The sequence below is a fragment of the Pogoniulus pusillus genome, chromosome 14 (assembly GCF_015220805.1).
Source record: "Pogoniulus pusillus isolate bPogPus1 chromosome 14, bPogPus1.pri, whole genome shotgun sequence".
Classification (NCBI taxonomy): Eukaryota; Metazoa; Chordata; class Aves; order Piciformes; family Lybiidae; genus Pogoniulus; species Pogoniulus pusillus.
In genome coordinates, this window is record NC_087277.1 from 25,999,273 (window position 1) to 26,022,904 (window position 23,632).

A 23,632-nucleotide genomic window follows, 5' to 3' on the forward strand; every position below is an offset into this window, starting at 1 on the left:
TGCCTCAACACAAGGGAGAACTTCTTTACTGTAAGGGTCACAGAGCACTGGCACAGGCTCCCCAGAGAGGTTGTGGAGTCTCCTCTGGAGCCTTTCAGGGCCTGTCTGGATGTGTTCCTCTGTGATCCGTGTTAGAGAGTATTGTCCTGCTCTGGCAAGGAGGCTGGACTCGATGATCTCTTTGGGTCCCTTCCAACCCCTAACATCCTATGAAGAGGCAATGGCTTTGAGGTGGAAGAGGGGAGATTTAGACTGGAGATTAGAAAGAACTTTTTAGAGTGAGGATGGTGAGACACTGGAACAGGTTATCCAGGGAAGTCGTGGATGCCCCCTTTCTGGAAGTATTCAAGGCCAGGTTGGGTGAGGCCTTGAGCAACCTGCCCTAGTGGAAGATGTCCCTGCCCATGGCAGGAAGGTTGGACTGCATAACATTCAAGATCCCTTCAAACCCCAACCATTCTGTGATTATACTCATTAAATCGAACAAGTTTTCCCTCTCTAGACAAAAATCACAATTCAGAGTGTTACTCAGGGTAAGTGGTGGAAGCAGCACTCAGAGAGCTTCTCCTTCTGCTTTTCAGCCTGGCAGCAGAAAGCAAGCAGGCAGATACTCACTGTGTAATTGAGTTTTCTACGCTCTTCTCGTTTAGCGTCATTCCCGGAGGCGGGTCCTTTTGGAACGCCAGTAGCTCTTTTTGTAACCGCTTCTGTAAAGAGAATGTACACAACACGTGAAACCAAGCACAGCAAGAAACAGGCACACTAAAGCACACTGCTTCCATTACTGAAAGGTTTTGACCACCCTCACTGTGTAAAACGCTTCTTCTGAACCCTGCTGGAGTATCTCCTGTTCCAATTCGTGTCTGCTGTCCTTTCTCTTCCCAATGGGACTCTATTGTCCCCAAAACCTCCCCATTACGTTGTTATAAGCATCAGCAAGACCCTCCCTTTATCTCATCTTTTTAAGGCTGAAGAAATCCAGCCAGCCTCCTTGTACATCATTTATACCCCTAACCACCTCTGTGACCATCTGCTGGTGGACACCAATGACTTTCTTGTACTGAGGCTCCTCAAAGACAACACTCCAGATGCAGTCTTGTGTGTCAGAGCGAGAGGTGGAATCACTTTCCTCCAGCTGCTGGCTACATGCTTGTGCACACAGCCCAATACCCAGCTAAGGATATTCAGAAAATCTGGAAGATACTCTCCAAAGAAATTAGGAAGGACTATTTTTTAGATCTTCTCTGCCTTAACACAAAATAATTTGTGTCGTGTTGCATTTCATTAACACATAAAACTAGATTGTCAGGAAGCAGAAGCCAAAAAAACCCACCAAATACAACACCTCCCAACCTCTTCCATGAAGCCCTCGAAGGTCATACAGTTTGATTATGGAATTTTGCTCCTGGCAAGTCAGAAAACATCTAAAGGTGAAATGCAACAGTTAGAAATTCATTCATCTTTGGTGTGTACCAAAATGGCTTCAAAGAAGAGTCATTTCCTTAAAGTACTACTGTCCAAAGCCTTCTGTGAGATCACACAGCCTCGGCTTCCAGAACATTTAGTGATGTCCTTGTCAAACACCAGGACTGGCACACTAAGCCCACAGACGTCCTGTGCAAAAGGTGCACTGCAGCTCAGAATTTCTGAAGTTAAGCATTGGAAAAGAAACAGTTTCAGAGGGAGAAAAGCTTCCCTCAGACCTAACAGCCATGAGCATGAAAAACAAATTTTCAGGCACAAGACTCTTGAGAATTAGCAGCAACATACATTGACAAAGTCTAATGGATTAACATTTTTCAGGCAATTTGTAGATTCTTATAATCTTTGGACCTGAGGATACCTCAGGGAAGTCACCTCTCCACCTTCTTAACATAAGGATGGATCAAAGACTCTTTAAATATTCTTGCAATTAGAGCCTCTCACATTTTCCACATTACCCCAGCTCTTGCTTTTATAAAAGGATTTCATTCACCTAAGAAACTTAGGTAAGCTGCATATGTTATGATATTCTTCATGGAAACAAAAGAGAATTCTTTTACTTACCCTCACTCCTCTCCTCCCTCAGTCTTTACTAAACTTAACATTGTTCTTTCACACCAATATACATCACCCTCAAGATCCCCTTTGGTAGGTCCGCTCAGCTTGGCAGAGCCAAGTATCCTCTCACAGTCAGACACTCAGTCAAAACTTTAAGAATTGATCTTTGTGGTTAATAAGAACATAAACCCCACTGATTTATACCACATTTTTCTTCTCTGCTTATTCAAGTGTCATACTAATGTAGGTCAAAAATACTGGCATAGTCAGAACACAGCTACTACTCCCCTTCCACAATAGTTACTGCCCAGGAGTAGGAAATCCTGTTAGTTCAACTCGATTCTGCTTCTGAAATCCATTTTGGCTACTTGTTACCTAGGTACTCACAAGCTACTTCTATGTTAGGTATCAAAGACTATTTGATTTCAAGAAGCCACCCTTTCAGACAGTACTAGAAAAATAAAAATTGCATTTATCATCTGGAAAAAATCACTCAAAGTAATTGTAAACATTAAAAATGGAGGGAAATTTAAATGAGATTCAGTTGCTTAAAAATTTAAAATCCTAGTGATTAACATAACATCCAACACCTCACAGGCCCTGAATCAGTCCTTTTGTTTGGCAGGATTTTGTTGCTAATTTAGGTATCTGAGTCTTCTCTTCTTTGCTTCCCTTTTCTATTCCCAGGCTCATCCTAGTCTTCATCTTTCAAGTGATTTATAAATCCTTCTGTAATGCTTTTCGGATCTGCTAATCCCAGACAGTGAATCATGGGTAGCTCTCTCTTCTGTGCTTGTCCTTTTCCTGCAGATGGAGCTTCAGCAGGCATTTATTTTCACTTTGCTGTTTTGTACACAGTCTTGTCACCCCTCAGTTCACTAACCAGCAGCCACACTGACTTTTACAAATGCTCCTCTATTTTTTCCCTATTGAGAGACCTTGTTACTGTAAATTAATGCTTTCTTCTAGGAACTTGTAGCCTTTCAACATTGATAATGTCCAGGAATCCTCCTTTATGTACAGAACTCCATGCATATCTAAAGTCAACACCACTACTACTTTTCTTCTTCCCATGGATCAGGGGTACCTTTTCTTTTAAACCACACACTTAAGTTGCTTTCAGCCTTTTAACCTGCTCCTTTAAGCCCAAGTATAACTCAGTACAGCTCCTCACTCCCACAATAACCTCCAAACAGATGTTTGCTATTCCTGAAAGCTGTGCTTGCTGGATTGTTCTTGTATCTCAAGACCATCTTCTGCTAATCCATCAGTAGATTTCCCATTGAAGATCCCTTTCTGCTTGTCCACTATCTGTTTAAAGAGGCTACAAAAGCAAATGAGGACTGCACTCATGGAGTTATTTGCAGAAGGATGCACAGGCAATCTTCATCTGATCTCCTAGAGAGAATTTAGTGAAACACTGGAGCAGGTTGCCCAGGGAGGCAGTTGAGAGCCCATTCCTGGAAATACTCAAGGTGAGGTTTGAGAGGGCTCTGGGTAACCTGATCTGATTGAGAATGCCCCTCCTTACTGCAGTGGGGGTTGGCCTTAATGACCTCAGGAGGCCCCTTCCAGCCCAGACCATTCTATAAGCCTATGATTTTAGGTTTAAGCATTCTTTCAATACAACTTCCAATTAAACAAAACGAAAAAAGATACTAAATTGGTAAAAACATTTACTAGTCATGTGAAATAGACCAGCACAGTAAGACTGGGCAGCACCACAGCCCAAATAAAATAATAGCCAGCTGCCAAAGGCAAAGAGGAGTGACAGAGCCAGTTGTTTACACAAGTTCTTTTCAAAGAGGTGGAAGTCTTTGAAACCAAGATGACTTCATTCACCTAACTCCACAAGGATGATTCAAGGATGAAATCAAAGAACACAGCTTAACAGATCCAAACATCAGTTCCAAAAGGTTTATTCAAGTAGCTGCAACATGATTGACATCACACAATGGCTTGTATCCTGTTGCCAATTCTGTCAAATAGGATTTGTGCAACCCCTTCAGTTTTCCTCCAAGAGTTGTCTAAAGTGTCAAGCTCATAAGACTTCTTAAAGCAGATGAGCAGAGAACACAAAATTAACTGGTGCCAGTAGAGTAAAATTGCTGCTGCCTCCTTAATCAGCTCACAACAATCTCCACCAGTTCAGTCCGGATAGAAGGCACTCACTGCCTGTCGTGGTTCAAGTTCAATACATCTCTGAAGCCAGGAGCTTCTAGCAGCTTTGCAAAAAGACATACTCTTCTTTCTCCAAGCTCTGGAACTTCTATGCTAACATCTCTAATACTACAACTGCATTCTCACTTGTGTTGATTCCTGGTAGATCGTAAGAAGCAGCAGAAGGTGGGGTAGAAGTACACGAAAAGACGCAATATGTGAGGGGAGAAGCTAGCAGCTTAGGACAGGGCAAGAGTTGGAGGTCAGCATCTCCTAAAACCAGACAGCTTGGTTACTGTGCACCACTGAGTTGATGTTATATATCACATAAATACTTGTAAATACACAAAATTATTTATCTGGTCAGTGTCCCTGTCAGTTGCCTCCAAAATCCACAACCCTATATTCCTAGAGCATACACAGTAATATCACTACCATGTTCCCCAAAAGCAGTCTTTCTCGACTCTACCACAAAGGCTCACACTCACAGGCAGGCAGGCAGGCTTTAACCATAATCTCCTACAACACAGCAGTGCAGGCAAAGGTATTTTCCTCCCTCTGCCTTGAAAATGTATCCAGCTCTGGTAGGTATATGAACATTACTTTTCTCAATGCCTTTAAAAAAAAAAGAGTACTACAATATCAGGTGCTTACTTGCAGTTCCAAGCCCCCTTGTCAGGACTCCAACAACAGCTTTGCTCTTCCCCTGGAAAAGTGGAGCCTAGACAGTTAAAGTTTAACAAAGCTATAGGCAAACAAAAGCATGTGTGCAGTGCGAAAGCAAGGCACCCTCAGTTATAGGGGTCACTGCCAAGCACCAGGCATGTACACAGAGCTGAGGGCAGCCAGGAGAGCCAAGGATGTTGCTTCAGCTAACATATCCAACCTCACAACTGTTACCTTGCCTCTGATAATCAACAGTAAATATTAACACCATAAGCCAACTATGTGCCCATACTCCTGAGTTGTTATCTCCTCAGGGCTGAATATACAAACTTTATACAGGTAAAAGCTACAAAGAAAAGAAAGCTGAAGCACAATCAATATGTACATTCCATTAGTTTATCTTTGCAATTCTTCAAAGTCCCACTTTTGGGTGTTCCAAGAAATGCTGCAGGAGCTGTGTAGGCTCTTCAATGGGTACACTAACTGATGAGCTACCTTACACAAAGAATTTACCTATGAACAATCCTTAATACAGACCTGAAAGTCTACTTTAGAGACTTGGAAATAAAGAAAGAGAAAAGCTGATTAAACCAAAGACAAGACAAATTCAGGGCAGTGGTAAGACTTTGGTAGAAAACAACCTGGGAAAAGCAATTATCCATGAGTAGAGCAGAAACTTACTAGTGTAAAATGAACAGCTTCCATTTATTTCTGCTGGAGGAAATGTTCCACCACCACACCTTCTCTTACCACTAAAACAACCGCAGTGATGGGTGATTAAGCTGGAATGTGGTAACCTTTTCACCTGCAGTGGCAGGGCCTCTATGAGGCACGCTCAGTTAGGATGTATGACGGTGATACGAAGAAATCAAAAGATGGACCAGCAGTTTCACAGACTAGGGAGCCAGGGTGTTCAAAACATCTGCACTTGATTTTATTAGAAACCTTCTATTTCCATGCACGTGAATTCACTTCTCTTTGTTGCAGTGATGCAAGAAAGAGGAGCCTTGCAAGGACAAGTGTTCCTAGACACTGTGAACTCAAATCTTAGTCTGGCTTGTAGATCAAAGACAAATTAAAAAATGCTCACAAACATTTAGAAGTTCAGGGTTGTTCAGTCTGGGAAGAGAATGTTGAGGGCAGACTTCACCACTCCCTACAACTACCTGAAGGGAGGTTGCAGTGAGGAGAGGGCATCCTATTCTGCTTGATTTCAAGTGACAGGACCAGAGGAGATGCTTTTAAGCTGCACCAGGGGACGTTCGGGCTGGGTGCTAGGAAACATTGCTTCACTGAAAGAAATATCCTCAAATATTGGAATGGCCTGCTCAGGGCAGTGGTGGAGTCACCATCCCTGAAGGTGTTTAAGTGGCGTGTGGACCTGATGCTTAGGGACATGATTTAATGCTGGGTCAAAGGTTGGACTGGATGACCTTGAAGGTGTCTTCCAACCAAATACACTCTGTGATTCAGTGAAGTTAAGTTAATTCCACAGGGGCTCTTCTATCTTATGGTAGTAAAGCCACTGCTCCCTAGTGAGACCTGGTAATATTTCTTAAGTAACAGTGAAGCTGGTGAAGGATCTGGAGAACAGGTCTTGGGAGAACTACAGAATTTCTTAGATTGGAAAAGACCTTCAAGATCATTGAGTCCAATCATTAGTTTCACACTGACAAGTCTTTGACTAAACCAAATCCCTCAGCACATCTCATCACTATGAATCACTATGGCTGGAAAGCATCACCAGGATCATCCAGTCCAACCTTCACCCCAGCATCCTTCACCACTAGACCATAGCCTCATGCACCACATCCACTCTCCTTTTAAACACGTCCCGGGATGGCAACTCCACCACCTCCCTGGGCAGCCTGTTCCAGTGCCTGACCACCCACTCAGGAAAGAACTTCCTGCAAACATCCAACCTAAACCTCCCCTGATGCAACTTGAGGCCATTTCCTCTTGTCCTGTCATTAGTAATTTGGGAGAAGAGACCAGCTCCAGCCTCACTACAACCTCCTTTTAGGTAGTTGTAGAGGGCAATAAGGTCCTCTCTCAACCTTCTCTTCTCCAGACTAAATAAGCCCAGCTCCCTCAGCTGCTCCTCATAGGTCATGTTGGCCACACCTCTCCCCAGCCTCGTTGCCCTTCTCTGCACCTGCTCCAGCACCTCAATGTCCCTCCTATATTGTGGTGACCAAAACTGGACACAATACTTGAGGTGTGGTCTCACGAGTGCTGAATCAGAAGCAGCTAAGGACACTAAGGTGGTTCAACGTGGATAAGAAGACGCTAAGGGGGGACACCCTGGGTCTCAACAACTCCCTGAAAGTAGGCTGGAGTCAGGTAGAGCTCGGTCTCTTCTCCCAGATAAGAAGTGATAGGAGGAAATAGTCTTGAGTTGCCCCAGAGGAGGTTTAGGTTGGACACGAAAAGAAATTTCTTCACTGAAAGGTTTCTCAACCACTGGCACTGGAGCAGGCTTCCCAGGAAGGTGGCTGAATCCCATCCCTGGAGGTGTTCCAAAGAGGCAGAAATATGGTGCTGAGTACCATGGTTTAGCATCAGCCTTGGTGGAGTTGGAGAATGGTTGGATGATCTGAAAGGGCTTTTCTAACCAACAAGTCTCTTCTCCATCCAAAGATGCAAACTTACCCAGCAAACTCTGTTACCACAAAAGCACTGTCACTACTATGATGAAGTTCTGGAAAAAAAATAATCTACATTTCCCTCACGAGCTTGTTACAAGCTCATGCAAGTTACAAAATGTTTCACAAGCCCCATCTTTCATGCAGCAAACAACCCTCTTCCAGAACAGGAGGAGTTGTTCACAGGCTGCAGCAACAGTGGTTGTAAAAAAGCCACCACACTGATTCATCGGCAAAGCTGCAGCCACCTCTGCTAGCCCAACCTACTACCCTCAGCGAGTAAAGACTGTAACAACTCTATTTTCAGTATTCTGCTGCTTTCATTCACACATTTCTGACTGGAAAAGATCTCAAACCCAGAACATGATGTTCTAAATACTGAGTAGATGATCCTGCTTTCCAAAACAGAACTCCTCTGCAGAAGAAAAGCAAGCACTTTCAACAGCATAAGTACTGCTGGAGCTAATTGCATGTTACTCTTTTAATTAGAAACCTAACTTTAAATATTAAAAAAAATCAAACAGAAGAGTGAAGATTAAAAATGGGGATTTGTAAGAAAAAATTAGCTCCTTAATTACTAAGATGGACTATAGCAATCTAAAGATGACAGTTACTACAAATTAAAAATCCTTTACTTCCTAATTAAACAGGTCCTTCAAGAAAGCCCCCCCACAGAGCATAACTCACTATCCAGGTGAAACCATCTGGCCCAAATTGGCAAGGCATCCAGATACCTCATTATCACAGCCTTGGCTGATTTTTCTCTAACTGAAATTCCTCTGGAAAGTTTAAATCAAAGCCCAGAGAAGGAAAGGAAGGGAATTGTCTGGAGATGCCCAATTAAGGCTTTAATAGCGAAGCACCTAACAAGCAGCTTCGCAAAATACCCTGCCCATAAAAACTAATACCAGGATTTTCATTTGAAGAATTGCTTTTCAGTTTGATCTATTTTTGGACAAATATCAGGTTTTCAATCTGCACTAAGAAGCAGATTAGTCTCCTCCTCCTCATTTCTAATAAAACATGTTAACATCTGGCAACCCAGTTCTCATGTTATTTTCCCAGACCAATCCATACCTCAGGCATTTTGTATGCTTCCTTTTCAAGTAACCAAAGGGCAATCTATGACTCTTTTCTTGCAGAAAATTTCCACCACTGATAATTTGCTCTTCTGAGCATTTAAAGACTTCATTATGTCATGGATTGGGGGACAGGAGAAAGGACTGTTGATTTCTGAGATCAGTAACAGAACTACCCTCATATGCTCCAAGATACTCTGAAATATTTGAGTGTAAGGTCAAAACAACAGAGTTGTCTTCTGAAGGGAGTAACATGCTTGAATCAAACTCTCTGAGAAATGAGATCAACCTGAAATATGATTAAAAATAAATCAATAACTACAACTCACAAACCACTCTGTACTCCACAGTCTAAAAAGCTTTCTGCTAAACAATCAATTCTTTTACAACTATCCTGTCATTTTAAAGCAAATGAAATCTACTAATAAAGAATAAAAAACTGACAGTCATCTGCTTCACAACTCAAGTCTTCAAATGTACCAACACCCAGCACAAGCCTCACAGCACTGAAATGTTAAATCACTTTGTCTTTGGTGTTATTTGGACTGCTGCATTTAAAGAGTTGACTTTAAGATAATAATTGCAGGCACAAGAAAGGCATCCCCGTGTCCACCTGAGGGCAATTCCCAATGAGGAGATTTCTCATCCTTATGAAGTCCATTCCAAAAGTTGATAGCCAAGATAAAATGCTGCAATAACAATAAGCCTTTTGGAAAGCCTTGGAATTATAAGAGGCAAAGTGTTGGGAAGTGCAAACTGTAACAAGAGCTAAACACTCATCAAATTCCTAAATGTCTAACTTAGGAAACCTCAACTCATTGTTTCCTTGTCCCTTCTGGTTATTGATTTTTCATCAAGAAAAATAAATAAATAAATCTCTGTCAACAAGCAGTATCAAATTCCAGGAAGCATTTTATTCCAGCAGACACACTCTGCTAAACTATGATCAAGGTTACTGATGTATATACAGGGTTTTCTTGAGGCTGAGGAAGCAGTATTTTTAATTAAGCTAGATAAAAACAAAAATTACAAAGAACTTTTTTTTAACATCACCTAAGAGGAACAGTTAGGTCTCAATGCAGTGTGTGAAGAGATCATTGTCTTTATCACATCATTAATTATCAAACAAAGGACCTTGTAGTTCTTGTTCTATCACCACTAACTTCTGTCCTTCCCTTCCTAACACACGCGTGTTGTTCCCCAGAAGGCACAAGGGCTTCCCTGCAGTCTGCCCCTGTCACAGACTGATACCTGCTTTGCATTCCAGTGATTAAGGTCGCCTCAGAGGAAAACCAAACAAAACCAGAAGAAAAAAACCTGTAAAAGCTGGCGCAGATTCCAGAGCACGTTTGGAAAGCCCTCATCTGTCCAAAGCAGGCAGAAGACAGGTTACCCAACCTTCATTCTATCACAAAAGGTTGCTTACCACCTCTTTGAATTTTAAAACACTTAACTCATTTACTCTCTTTTCCTTTATCAAATAAAAAAAAGTTATACCAGATTTCACTGATCAGGTATTGTTGTAACTTCCCCCTTCTAAAGGCAAAAAACCAACCTCAAGCTGACAGTTCTGCCACCGTTCTTGGCTACTTCAAAAGCATGCAAGATGCACAAAACTTTTGACTTCATGTTGAGCAAAAAAGACTTTCATCGCCCTGTTCCACTCCATCCCAGTGGAAGCTTTAGCCTGTGGGCTGTTTGAAATCTGTAACCAAGGTTGTGAGAAACAGTCATTAAATCGTCTCTCACATAGCCTTAGTTACAGCTTTCACACAGGTATTTGCCAAGGACAACCATAAGCATGGGTAGGTTCAGTGGAAGTTGTTCCTTCTCATCCATATTAACAGGGTGATTTAGTCACACAGTCTCTGGCAGGACTCACCAGCACAGCCTGTACCTGTATAACATGCAGTGAAGAGCCTTTCATCTAAAAGTCTGGGCTTAGAAAACTTAAGAAGACAATTAATGTGCTTGATCACTGAATTTTGCATATTGTTTGAGTTAAGGTGCTGTGGTTTATTAATCACAAACTTCCAGAGCTTTCCAAGGGAGCAGCTACATCAGACAACACCTGCCAGGTTTTGCCAATCCATTTTCTCTTCTCACATTCTCAGAGCTTCCATAAGTAAGCCTGGAAGTACAAGATGCTATCAAACTCCAAGCAAAAAAATATTTACAGTCAGCTGGAGCAACTATTTCTTAAGTATCCACCCACTTTTGTTTTCCTCATCTAAGTTATATACCTACTTGTGAGATATCAACGTTTCATTAATAGGCTGAAAGCACCCAAAATTCTCTATGTTTTAGCTATGCAGTTGATCTACTTGGAAGGAAAGTCTCAGGGATATTGGTTGTAGTAAGCTTGTCTAGTACTGCTTTCTTTTTGGAAAAGTAATGCTTCCATTTCAGCCTAAAACCTGTGCAGTTGCTGCACAGCAAAGTTTTCCAAAGCTCCATTTACACAGGCAGATACAGAAATAAGCAAGTGAGTGGGACTCTTCAGGGCTTAAACCTGTAACTTTGATTTTATTCTTTTTTACTGACTTCAAGACTATACATTTTAAAGCTTCCTTGACATTCAACTCACTTTAATCTTGGGAGTTTTTCAAATAATACTTTAAACTACCTCATGTTGGTAAAGCCACTCTGAATTCTGCATTTCTCTTGTTTTCCTGCAGACTGGCTGTACCCCAAAGCTAACACTGCACCTAGCAGCACAGACTGATAACTGATGGAAACCTGAGGGATTAAGGATTTGAGCTGGAAGAGAGCAGATTTAGACCGGAGATGAGGAAGAAATTCTTTGCACTGAGGGCGGTGAGACACTGAAACAGGCTGCCTAAGGAGGTTGTGGATGCTCCTTGCCTGAAGGTGTTTAAGGTCAGGCTGGATGAGGCCTTGTGCAACCTGGTCTAGTGAAAGGTGTCCCTGCCCATGGCAGGAGGGTTGGAACTGTATGACCTTCAAGGTCTCTTCCAACCCAAATCATTTCACGATGACTAACAACTTCGTAGCGAAGAGGAGAAACACTTCTTACTCTCCACTCACCCAGGTCTCAGTTGTGGTTCTTGCATTTTTCAGTTTAACTTAATCACTTAATGACTGACTTTTTAGCTTCAGCAGCATTTCACCAATAGCACCACTAAATCCTTGCTACTAACTGTTAATACTTTCTTATCCCAGAATTGCTTGAGTTACAGTAAACACTCAAACAGCATCCAGCACTGTGACATTATTCAGAGTCATAGAATGGGTTGGAATGGGCTATAAAGATCATCTAGTTCCAACACCCTTCCACTAGACCAGGTTGCTCAAGGTCTCATCCAGCCTGGCCTTGAACACCTCCAGGGGAGAGGCATCTGTGACCTCCCTGGGCAACCTGTTTCAGTGTCTCACCACCCTCACTCTAAAGAATTTATTCCTAAACTCCAGTCTAAATCTTCCCTCTTCTAGCTCAAAGCCACTGTCCCTCACCCTGTCACTACAAGTCCCTCTCCAGCTCTCCTGTAGCCCCTTTGGGTACTGGAAGGTTGCTCTAAGGTATTGCCAGAGAGTACAGAACATGTGTGCATCCCCATGGAAATTTCAGCTGACTAAAAGCCTTCCTCACTCAAGGTTAGATTTGCTGGGGCTTTTGTTCCCCTCAAGATATATTTAAACTAGTTTAGAACTTCTTCCTTGACAAATCTGTCAGATAGAAAATTATTTCCAAACTATTAAATAAAAATGCTGCCATTATTAAAGTAAGAAGGATTAAGCAATGATTCAGAGAGCAGTTGGAAGCCACGACTTCCACCAAGACCAGAGCAGCAGGTAAAGAACAGAACCATGATATTTAGCCACAAGTGCATGGAATTCTCCTTGAGCTTTCAGTGGCCTTTCTTCCATCCCCTACACCACCAGCTGAAAACACAGGGGTGAAACTTGTGGGAAGCTTTTCTGCTGCTACTGGCTTGTGTTTTCTGATCAGAGTTCCTGTGATCTGACTGTAACATGAATTCTGTGTTGCCACCTGGCATCATTAAAGGCCTGGTTTTGACAAAAAAAAAATACCCTACCCTCGTGCTGAATTGAGACTTTCCAAAGAGCAATGAATTTTGATGTGTGCAGGTAGTTTGATGGCAGCTCACCAACAGGCTGTATTCAAGGGGAAAAAAAAGTAAAATGCTGATAACACAACCACAGGTGGAGGCTGATGTTCCACACTCCTTAAAGCTGAGTCAGTAATTACCTCTGTAATCTCAGATGTAAATATGCTGTCATAGTATCATTTAGACTGGAAAACACCTTTAAGGTCATCAAGTCCAACTATTCTCTACCTCTACAAAGTCTGCATCTAAACCATGTCTGTAAGCATCACATCTACACAGCTTTTAAATACCTTCAGGGATGATGATTCAATCAGTGTCCTGGCCAGTCTGATTCAGGGCTTAACTAGTATTTCAGCATGAAGAATTTTTTCCTGCTGTCCAACCTAAACCTCCCTTGGTGCAACTTGGGGCCATTTGCTCCTCTCCTATCACTTGTTCCTAGCGAGAAGAGACCAACATCTACCTTGCTCCAGCCTCTTCTTACAGGGAGTTGTGGGGAGCAATGAGGTCTCTCCTCAGCCTCCTTTTCTCCAGACTGAAAACCCAATTCCCTCATCTGCTCCTCACCAGCCCTGTTCTCAAGACCCTTCACCAGCTTCCTTGCCCATCTCTGCACAAGTAAAAACACTTCAGACATTGAAATGCTGGAGATGTTTCTAATGAGGGCCTCCAAACTGAACCCGGTATTGAAGTGCAGTTGCATATCTGTGCATCTCATATCATCATGTGCAAATCTCATGCACAAATCTCATGTGCATAACTGGAAATACAAGAAGTTACTTCTTAATACAAGTTCTCTGTTTTCATGTGTTTATTGCTTATTATTTCTTCAGCAACTGCCACATTTTTTGTCATCTGTAGCTTTAAGCTTTCAGATTACTAAAGATGCTACCTCAAATTTTCTAAAGCAAATTCATTTTGTTCACTTGTTCTCTCTACGTAAAACTTTTAATGAATATTTCTTGTTGTTTTTTACCCCCTCAGGAAAAAGCTGCATAAGCTTGAGAATCTCGGAAAACAAAACAACCAACTTTTTCTTTTCCTTCAATATTTGTTTTTAAGAAAAACACCCACTACACATACATATAATTTGCTTAAAAGTTATGCAAATCAGATTCAAACCAATCCAGCAGTAGCAAATTAGCTATCCCTTTGGACAACACCATGATTGGTTTGTCTCACCAACATTGGCTTCTATTATTTTAGAAGAAAAGGTATCATTAAAGAATGGCCAAACAGATAAAGACCTGCACCTAAAGGCTCAAACTCCCAAGTTTTACAAGTTAGCACACATCAAATGAACCACAGCAACTCTCCACATTAATGTTTGGTGTCACTAGCAAAAAGAGGGGATTTGCTACAGCTTCTAATCTTTCCTTGTGTGCTGACTCCAAAAACAGCAAGCACCACAAGCAGGCGGGCAGCAGAATGAGGAAGGGGAAGCTGTCCCTCTGCTCTGCTGAGACCCCACCTGGAGTCCTGTGTCCAGCTCTGGAGCCCCCAACACAAGAAGGACATGGAACTGTTAGAACAGGTCCAGAGGCCACCAAGATTATCAAAGAGCTGAAGCACCTCTGTTACAGGGACAAGCTCTGAGAGTTGGGGTTATTCAGCCTGGAGAAGAAAAGGCTGTAGGGGCACCTTAGAGCAGCCCTCCAGTATTTCACGGGGGCTATGAGAGAGCTGGAGAGGTACTTTCGACAAAGAAGTGACAGGATGAGGAGTGATGGCTTCAGACCGAAAGGAGGTGCATTTAGATGAGACATTAGGATGAAATTGTTCCCCATGAGGGTGGTGAGGCACTGGGAACAGATCACCCAAAGATGCTGCGGAGACTCCAGGCCCGACATTGTACAAAGCCAGGCTGGATGTGGCCTTGAGCATCACATATTGCTGTATTAAGTTAGAAGAAGCTAAAACTTATTTAGCATGTCAATCTATCATTGTTAACAGAACTATCAACAATGCTGCCACAACGGTAGGGTGACAGAGCAGTGGTTGCACAACATTTCAGTTAAACTTTGGGTACATAACACAGCAGATAAAAAGTAGAAAAAGGACATCTCCTTTTTATGCCAGGCAACTTTACATACTAAACGATAGCACTAACAGGAACAAAGCAAATTACCCTGACACAGACAACAGTTTCCTTTGTAAAACGTTTCTTGTGTTGAAGATTTAAATGTGAATTGCTAGAAAGATCGAGAACCTTGAAACCTTGCTCACCTAGGAAGGTGTCTGCTACTCAGAATCTTGCAGCTTACTAAGTTTTCACTTACACTTCCTGATTATCTGTAAATAAAGTTCCAGAAAATTCCTTTTCCAATTTGCTAAAGTACACTGCTAAGTTAGTAGTTCACTAAATCCAGGAAAGTCATCAAATCATTATACACCCAGCAACACACAGATAGAAAACCTTCAGAAATTTCCCTGAATGTCTCAAAGGACAACAAAACATTCATTAAAGAAAACAGAAGTTTACTTTCACAACTAGCATTTCTAAAATGAAAGCAATTACAACATTAGACTTACTCCTATTTTTAAGGAAGAGAGTACCACCCTCTAACACAACTACTCATCCTTTAGGAAATATTTGTCCTTAACAACTTCATTTAATTCGTAATCGTTGTTTCCCCTTCACAGAGGGAGCAAGAGGCATAAGGGCGAGGCAAGCTGTCCAAGGTCAGGTATGGGGGTCAGAGAGCAACACAGCAGAGGCTTTGCAAGTCCCACAGACTCTTTCCATTTGCCCTCCAGTGTTCACATAAGTTTCATAAAAATGCTACTTATCTGCTGCTTCTGCGTTGCAGTTGCTGAAATTCTGAATGCTAAGAAGGGCAGCATTACAAAAAGGCATTCGCCAGACAGAGCTGATAAAATGAGCACAGCTCACACTGTGTGACAGCTAAATGAAGAACATCCTGTACAGCATGGTCGACTTCTTGATCCTATTTCGTTTCAGTAACTCAGAAAGACACACCATGGGGCTTTTTTTTTTTTATGATTCTGAACTCCACCAGCAGAATTTTTAACCCGTGTAGCTACGCTAAATCTGGACAATGAAACTAACTTCATTCATTTAGGTACACTTTTTCTGGGCTGCTTTATTACTAGGGCCAAAGATAACGTATTATATTGGACCAAAATAAAAGCAAGAAAAAGCAGCAGCGCACACAGATCAGCCAGTTCTAACAGCAGAATATGAAGGCAAAGCAGACCAGTCAGGGGTGAAATCAGGCAAGACTGAGGCTACAATGCCACAAAACCCTATCTCCTGCCCCAGTCACAACGAACCCCTCCACCCACCGGGTGCAGCACAGTGAAAGTGATCCACTCTGCCACCGCAATTCCTGCAGCTACTAGTCAAAGAACTCCTTAGGAGAAGGTATGAATAAATAATTCAGCTGGAAATACCTGTCAAGCAGCAGGATGTTTCATGCTACTGTACCTATATCAACTTCATCCAGCCGAGTAAAACCTGACGGTACCTGTCCACAAGACCAACACCGCAGCGCAGCCTCATTTGATGGAAGAGGACCCATAGGCAACACGGGCGCAGGGCTTGGGGCTCAACTTGTCTGTGCCAGCCTCGAGTCCGAGAAATGCAGTGCTGGAACCCCGAAAGCTACCGGCAAGACACAACTCTTGGGCTTCGCGCTATCAGCGTGCAGGTCTCCCTGACCCCCACCAGAGAAGAGAGACGAGCCAGCTTCCTTCCAACGCCGCCAGCCAAGCCGTAGCTCCTTCAGATCCCGCCGAGAGGAGGAGGACAAGGACTCCTTCGCCCTCCCTTCACCTCCCCGGGGCAAACAGATACCACCGCGAAACCTCTGCCCAGGAAAACTCGCCCCCCGGGCGCCTCCAGCCTCCCTCCCTCCCTCTCCCTCCCGCGACCGCCCTCAGCGGCAGCTCTCTCCTCCCTCCACCGCCGCAGCCGGGGCCCGGCCTCGCCCCTCGCAGCCTGGCCCCGCAAGTCTCAGCTCCGGCCTGGCGAAAGGCAGTCGTCGCCCAGTCCGTGCCCCCGCAGCTCCCGGGCACCGCTACAGTGCAGAAGTCCCCCCGCACATCTGAGAGCCGACGTGCACTGGACTCTCTCAGCTGCTGCCCGGCGGCTGCTCTGCCCGCACCGCACGGCCCGGTTAGCGGCTTCGGGCCCCCCGCCGCCGCACGGCCCCAGCGCCTACTCCTTCTGCACTGGTTGCTAGGAGTGCACCGAGCACCGTGCCCAGAGTGACGGCTCTCCCGGCTCCGGGCCGCCCCGGCGCTGCCCCGGCTCCGCCGCAGGCTCCTCACCTGCATAGACGCCATGATGGATCCTCCCCCTCTCCTCCGCGCCGGCGGCCCGGGCACCCAGGAACGCAGCGCCGCCGGTCCGGCCCCTGCCGGCCTCCGCGCTCCTGTGCCGCCGGCTGGGCATGCGCCGAGCGAGGGCGGCGGGGAGCGGCTCGGCCTTGGGCTGCCGCTGCTGCTGCTGTGCCTCGCCCGTCCAGGTCCTGAGGCGAGAGCGAGTCGCGGCGGGCAGCCCGGCGGCGAGAGCGCGGCTGGGGCTGGCCGCCACAGCCACTGTGGTGGGAAGGGAGAGAAGGGGAGGTACCTTTCCCCCCCCGCCTTCCTCTCTGCTTGAGGAGGAGTTGGGATCTGCGTGTCTTTACGGGATTTGAGTTCATGGGAGCTGTTCTCTGCTGCGGCTTTCCCTGGGCTCCCCTCACGGCCGCAGTGTCCTGCAGGGAAGGTCGGATGAGGGCTCGCAGCCGGCCAGTCGCTGCCGGAGCAGCCCTGCTGCCGCTTGCCCAAATGACTGTCCGGGCCGGGAGAGCGTTCCGGCTGTGCCCCCGCCGTGCCCTGCCACACACCTTCTCATCTCTGCAAGGGTGGGCTGGTGGTGTACGTGCCCAAGTCAGCACAGGGGTATTTTAAGTAGCAGCATTTGGGACTCTGTGTTTATCTTTGCTGAGCAGGAACGGCCTCTGCCCTCTGCACCAGCTGAGGCTGTGGTCGCTGTGCAGGTGGAAACAAAAGCACCTTCGCTAGGAGCAGTTGGCACTGCCACCCATAAACGAAGCGACTCGCAGAAACGTTCCCCGTGAAGCAGTTACTGCATTCCCAAATGCAGCCGTTGCAGTGGTACTTAGCAGAACCTGAAGCCGAGAAGTTTCATGGCTGAGTCTGCGTAATTACTACGAAGTCATTAAAACATACATGAACCAAAATAGATCTCTCCAGTAATCTCCTCACCAGAATCTCCAAGAGAAAAAAAAAAAAAAACAAAGAATGACCACATTCAGACCAGAGCTCCACATACCCTACTGACCACCACCCGGGGGGCCCACGTGAAATGCGTAGAACAGGGGCGCAGAAGGGAGAGGGCATGGAATCATAGAATCATAGAATCATGGAATCATAGAATCATGGAATCATAGAATCAAACGGGCTGGAAGAGACCTCCAAGCTCATCCAGTCCAACCTAGCACCCAGCCCTAGCCAGTCAACCAGACCATGGCACTAAGTGCCTCATCCAGGCTTTGCTTCAACACCTCCAGACACAGCGACTCCACCACCTCCCTGGGCAGCCCATTCCAATGCCAATCACTCTCTCTGACAACAACTTCCTCCTAACATCCAGCCTAGACCTCCCCTGGCACAACTTGAGACTGTGTCCCCTTGTTCTATTGCTGGTTGCCTGGGAGAAGAAACCAACCCCACCTGGCTACAGCCTCCCTTCAGGAGGTTGTAGACAGCAATGAGCTCTGCCCTGAGCTTCCTCTTCTCTAGGATAAACACCCCCAGCTCCCTCAGCCTCTCCTCATAGGGTTTGTGTTCCAGGCCCCTCACCAGCTTTGTTGCCCTTCTCTGGACACCTTCCAGAACCTCAACATCTCTCTTGAATTGAGGAGCCCAGAACTGGACACAGGACTCAAGGTGTGGCCTGACCAGTGCTGAGTCCAGGGGCAGAATAACCTCCCTTGTCCTACTGGCCACACTGTTCCTGATCCAGGCCAGGATGCCATTGGCTCTCTTGGCCACCTGGGCACACTGCTGCCTCATCTTCAGCTACTACCCACCAGTATCCCCAGGTCCCTTTCTTCCTGGCTGCTCTCAGCCACTCTGTCCCCAGCCTGTAGCTCTGCTTGAGGTTGTTGTGGCCAAAGTGCAGAACCCTGCACTTGGCCTTGTTCAGTCTCATCCCATTGGCCTCTGCCCACCCATCCAGCCTGCCTAGGTCCCTCTGCAGGGCTCTCCTACCTTCCAACAGCTCCACACCTGCTCCTAGCTCGGTATCATATATGTTAACTTCTCCCTGTTCCCTCCTCCAGCCCTTCAAAAATCAGTGCAGACATTCCTTAAACCAGAGGTGTATTCAGGAGCACAAGGCCCTTTCCTCCTGGAGGTTTATCTGGCCTCTTCTCTAACTTCTTAACTTGGAGAAGAGGTCTTGTGAGGAGTGGCTGTTGTTGTGTTTCAGGAAGCTCATGTTATGAAGAGCTCCCTGTGCCCAGCTAGGTGCAGTGACTCAGGATATTGTAGGCAATGGCAGCAAGCTCTTGCCCAGCACTGGGCGCTGCAGGTGAGCCCCCTTGCAGTAACCACCACACCTTCCTACTACCTTTGCAAACCAAGTGCACTGCTGTCAGCTATAGTGGGTTTAACAAGGCCAAGTGCTAGACCCAAGCCGTACTTGGGTCACCACAAGACCAGGAGAAAACAACCTGAAGGTGCTGGGCGGCCAAGAAGGCTACGAGGTCTTGGCCTGGACCAGGAATAGTGTGGCCAGAATGAGTAGGGTAGTGGTTGTTCCCCATACTTTGAATGCTGGGTTTGGTTTTGGGGCTCTCACTGCAAGAAGAACATTGAGCTGCTGGAGGTTTTGCAGAGGAGGGCAAGGAAGCTGGTGAAGGGTTTTGAGAACAGGGCTGGTGAGAAACAGCTGAGGCAACTGGGTTTGTTTAGTCTGGAGAAAAGGAGACTGAGCGGAGACCTCACTGCTCTCTACAACTCCCTGGAAGGAGACTGCAGTGATGATTGGTCTCTTCTCCCTACTATCAGGTGATGGAATGAGAGGAAATATCCTGAAATTGTGCCAGGAAAGGTTTAAGTTGGAGATCAGGAAAAATTTCTTTGCTGCAAGAGTGATCAGACATTGAAACAGGCTGTCCAGGGAGGTGATGGAGGCACTGTGTGTGTGGAGGTGTTCAAGAAATATGTAGACATGGGACGCTGGGGCATGGTTTGGTGGCTACAGTGGCCTTAGATTGTTGTTTGGACTAGAGGTCTTTTTCCAACTGAAACAATTATATGATTGTATACATCAGTAAACAATTATTCTCAGCTTGTCTGCCTTTGATCTGCTGCTCCATTTTATACCTCCAGAAGGGCTGTACCATCTGAGAGCCTGCTTGCTTTCTGTAAACATGACTACTGTGATGCAAGGTGCTGCTGCTACATATAAGCTTTGCCTTTCAGGATGTATTTGTGTATCCTCTGCTTTGAAAACAGCAAACGGGAGGAGAACAGAAACCCAGCACAACACAGCAGCAGCAGCATTGCTGATGTTAAAGGGAGCACACCAACTTCTGAGCTTTGCCTAAAAGGAAGACCAGAGGGCAGCAGGAGAATCTTGTGAGGTAGCTGCAGAGAGGGATAAGCCTCTTGGCTCTGCAGGGAATTGCTGGTGACAGAATTAAATGTGTCAAGTTTTCAGTAGGAAAAGAGACTATCTGACCAAAAGTATGGGTGGAGAAAGTCTCACTGTGTGAGCCAAATCTTGCCCTTCTTATCCCCTGAATTGTCCTCACAAAGTATGGGCTTCTGCTGATGTGCAACCCCCTGTTGCTCCACAGGTTTCATTTACACACCACTGAAGTCAGGAGAGCCCTGCTGTGTTCCCATCAAGGCTGCGTTGATGTGCTGCATGACTTCACAGCGCCACTTGGCTTACAGAGGATTTCTTGCATGCAGTAGACATTTGACCTGGAGAAAGTTGTTTTTTCTTTCCCTGAAGTTCTTCAGAACTGTCTTGGGCTGTTGCAGCATGAAGTGGAACGTCATTCCTCCTGGTTTACTACACGTTGTTTTGCCTAGTCCAAACATATGTTTATCCTAAAATACATTTCTTAGTGCCATATGCCACAAAGACTGCGAGAGCATCAAGCTGAAGCAATGGACATGTGTTCTGCTGTAAACATGGACATATTGACTGTCCCTGTTGATGGAATCACAGCCAGGCAAAACCAGTTCCAGTCTCTTGTATTTAGTTTTTTAACTCTGTTCCAGAAAACTCTGTTGAAGGTCAGAGGAAAAGAAGGTCGGAAGAAAAGGCGTGAGCACAGGAGTGCCAGCACACTTAATAGACTGCAGGCTGGAGTGGCATGGAGAGATCAGCTTTGTGGCCTTAAGTTAACTCCAATCAGTACAGATAGGGCTTGTGCTCTGTATGAAGGAAAAAATTACCTCTGGACACCAGCAGTGCCCTCATGCAGCCCAGAAAACAAACTCATGCCCAGGGCTGCATCAAGAGGAGTGTGGCCAGCACGTCAAGATGAGGGGATGCTACCATCAGTGGTGACAGTGACCAGTTGCCATCAGGGGTTGGGGTAAATACTGATTTGTAGCTATTCATACATATTTTGTTACTATTATTTCCATTCCAGCTGGTTTAGTTTCTTTCCTGCCCCTTCAGTCTCTCTCTCTTATTCCTTTTCTCTTTCCTTTGGGAAGCAGAGGGATTCATAGAGAGCCTCTGGCACTTGTTTAGTGGCCAGCCCAGCCCTAGCCCATGGCAATCTTGCCACCTCTTCACATCGAAGTCAAAGATATGTTCCCTTTAATCTCCCCTTGTTACTCCAGTGCCACAATAATCATAATCTGCAGTGCCAGGAGACCACATCTCACAAGCACAGGGGTCTGTGTAGCTCTCAGAGGAATTGTGTCAACTTCTCCTTCTACTCCTGCCTACTGCTTTGAGGAAGAGCCTTACATTTGCAATGGCTGTGGATCAGAGATCTCCTCCTAAACTCAGCCTTGATGCACCTGCAGAAAACAGCAGCTGAAGATGCAGAATCAATCCAAGAATATATCAAGAATATAAACCAAGGAAACATACCCTACCCCTGCTAGATGTGTTTGACCTGTTGAGGTTTTATTGTTGTTTTATTCCTTAGTGTAAGGCAGGATTTTCATCCATGGTGTGTTCCATTTTCATCTCAGTTCTGAGCAGTAATGGGCATATTTCTGTTCCTATCCCAGGGCTTTCAAAGGGATGAAAGGAGGCTAAGGAAAAGAAAAGTCTCACCTCATTGCTGAGCTGCTGCAAGCACAGTGCCTGCAGAAGGTGACCTTATTCTTGGACATCATGTGCTGTGGTTTCATTTCTTCTCTTGTGTAGGACTGGATGGCTTTGCAGCCACTGTGTGATCTGTGGCTTTCAGCTTATTCACAAGAAGACCAAACTACCAAAACAATCTTCCATCGGATCAGAAAAAGAATTTGTTGTGTTTTGTAGAGGCAGAGTTGTGATAATTCCTGCAGGGGAAAGAGGAGGACATGGGAAAGGGGTAGAATTGCCTGGATTAGTGATATGCCATAATTACTAATTTATAGTAATTGTTTTTGGCGCCTGTCATGGAGAGTAGCAAAAGCCCCTCTAAAGTCTCCATGTCATGCAGATTTTTAATGCCTCACATTAAAAAGCCAGAAGCATCAAAAAACCAAAACAATCTTTCAGTCCCATGGGAAGATTTCTCCCTAGGGTAAGTGAAAGGTAAACACTGGCCATGCTTCCCTTTCACTTGGCCTTGGTTCTCAGACAAACAGGCTATTGTTTTGGTTAGTAAAACCGGCTTTCTCAGGCCTACCCAGCACCTGCAGGTGGGCTGGCTTGAGGAGTGGTCTTAGTATTGTTTAGGCAATGTTACCCAATTGTATAAGTTGCTTACTGTCTTGTGCCAATCTATGTGAATAACGTAAGAGTGGTCCGAACTGGTGGGCAAGTCTTATTTTGAACATTAGAAAAATGATGGACAAGCCAGGATAGGGCCCCTTTTTTCACCCTTTTGGGTTTTCTTGCTCCATCTTGGACCTCGCTCCTGTCCTCTAACAACAACAAACTTTTTTGCCTGCTCCAGCCTCGCCTCGGGCGGCCACGCCGAGCCGCAGAGGCTGGGAGCCTGCACATGCCTGGACCCTCACCGGGAGAAAGGGACTCCCTACAAAGCTACAGACTGTGAGTAGCTGACGAACTATTAAATCAAACCACAAAGACTCGAAAGAACTCTCTTTAAACATCATAGACTCTTCAATTTGCCATTTTCTGAGATGTTACTTTGACCTCGATCAAAAGAATTCACAAGGGTGGCGTAGTTTCGGGAAAAGGGAATTCGCATTTTTGCAATAAATCACTGATAAAATAGTCAATGCCTCGCGTATTTTCCCCATAAACTCTGCCGCCAAACTGCGTTCCTCGACAGCGCCAATAGTCCTCCAACTGTTTAATATACTGTAAAGACATACACATGTAAAAAATTCAACCAGGACCTATATCAACAGCTGCAACATGATGGAGTGATTCCAAGGTCTTCCACATCAAAATCCCATTTCCTGAGTCCAGAGTCCTGATTCCCATCAAACCCAAGGCTTCAGAAAGTCCTCACTGATTGCACCTGTGAGGTTAAAATAAAATGATCATCCAGTCATTGTGTTTTACCCCTAGAGACCCCAAGCTGAGGGCTGAGGTAAGACCAAGAGATAAGTGAACATCTGGTTGGTTTTGAAATTAAATCCTCTGTGCCAAATGCTTGTAGATTCTCCATAGCTTTCAGGCTGGGTGATACCAACCAAAACTGAAAACTCTCTGTCTGGGAATGGGTTAATCTGCATTCCAATTATGCCATTGCTTTACTAGAGAGAGTGACAAGCATTTCTAGCAACCTAAGATGTGAGTTATGTATCATTTCTG

The 23,632-nt window shown here is 45.1% G+C and overlaps 1 protein-coding gene across 2 annotated transcripts in view; it reads right to left on the reverse strand.

Moving 5' to 3' along the window:
- UBE2W (ubiquitin conjugating enzyme E2 W) overlaps positions 1-17,283 on the reverse strand; it is a 32,230-nt gene extending 14,947 nt beyond the window's left edge. The window contains exons 1-2 of one of the 2 annotated variants that reach the window (XM_064154652.1): positions 16,975-17,283; positions 616-707 (exon numbers count right to left, since the gene is read on the reverse strand). In XM_064154652.1, coding sequence (XP_064010722.1) covers positions 616-707; positions 16,975-16,989 — 107 coding nt within the window. In that variant the 5' untranslated portion in view covers positions 16,990-17,283. Of the gene's footprint in view, positions 1-615; positions 708-16,169; positions 16,478-16,974 lie in introns of those variants that run through there. The other variant, XM_064154651.1, reaches the window with a different exon arrangement.
- Between the last annotated feature and the right edge of the window lie 6,349 nt (positions 17,284-23,632).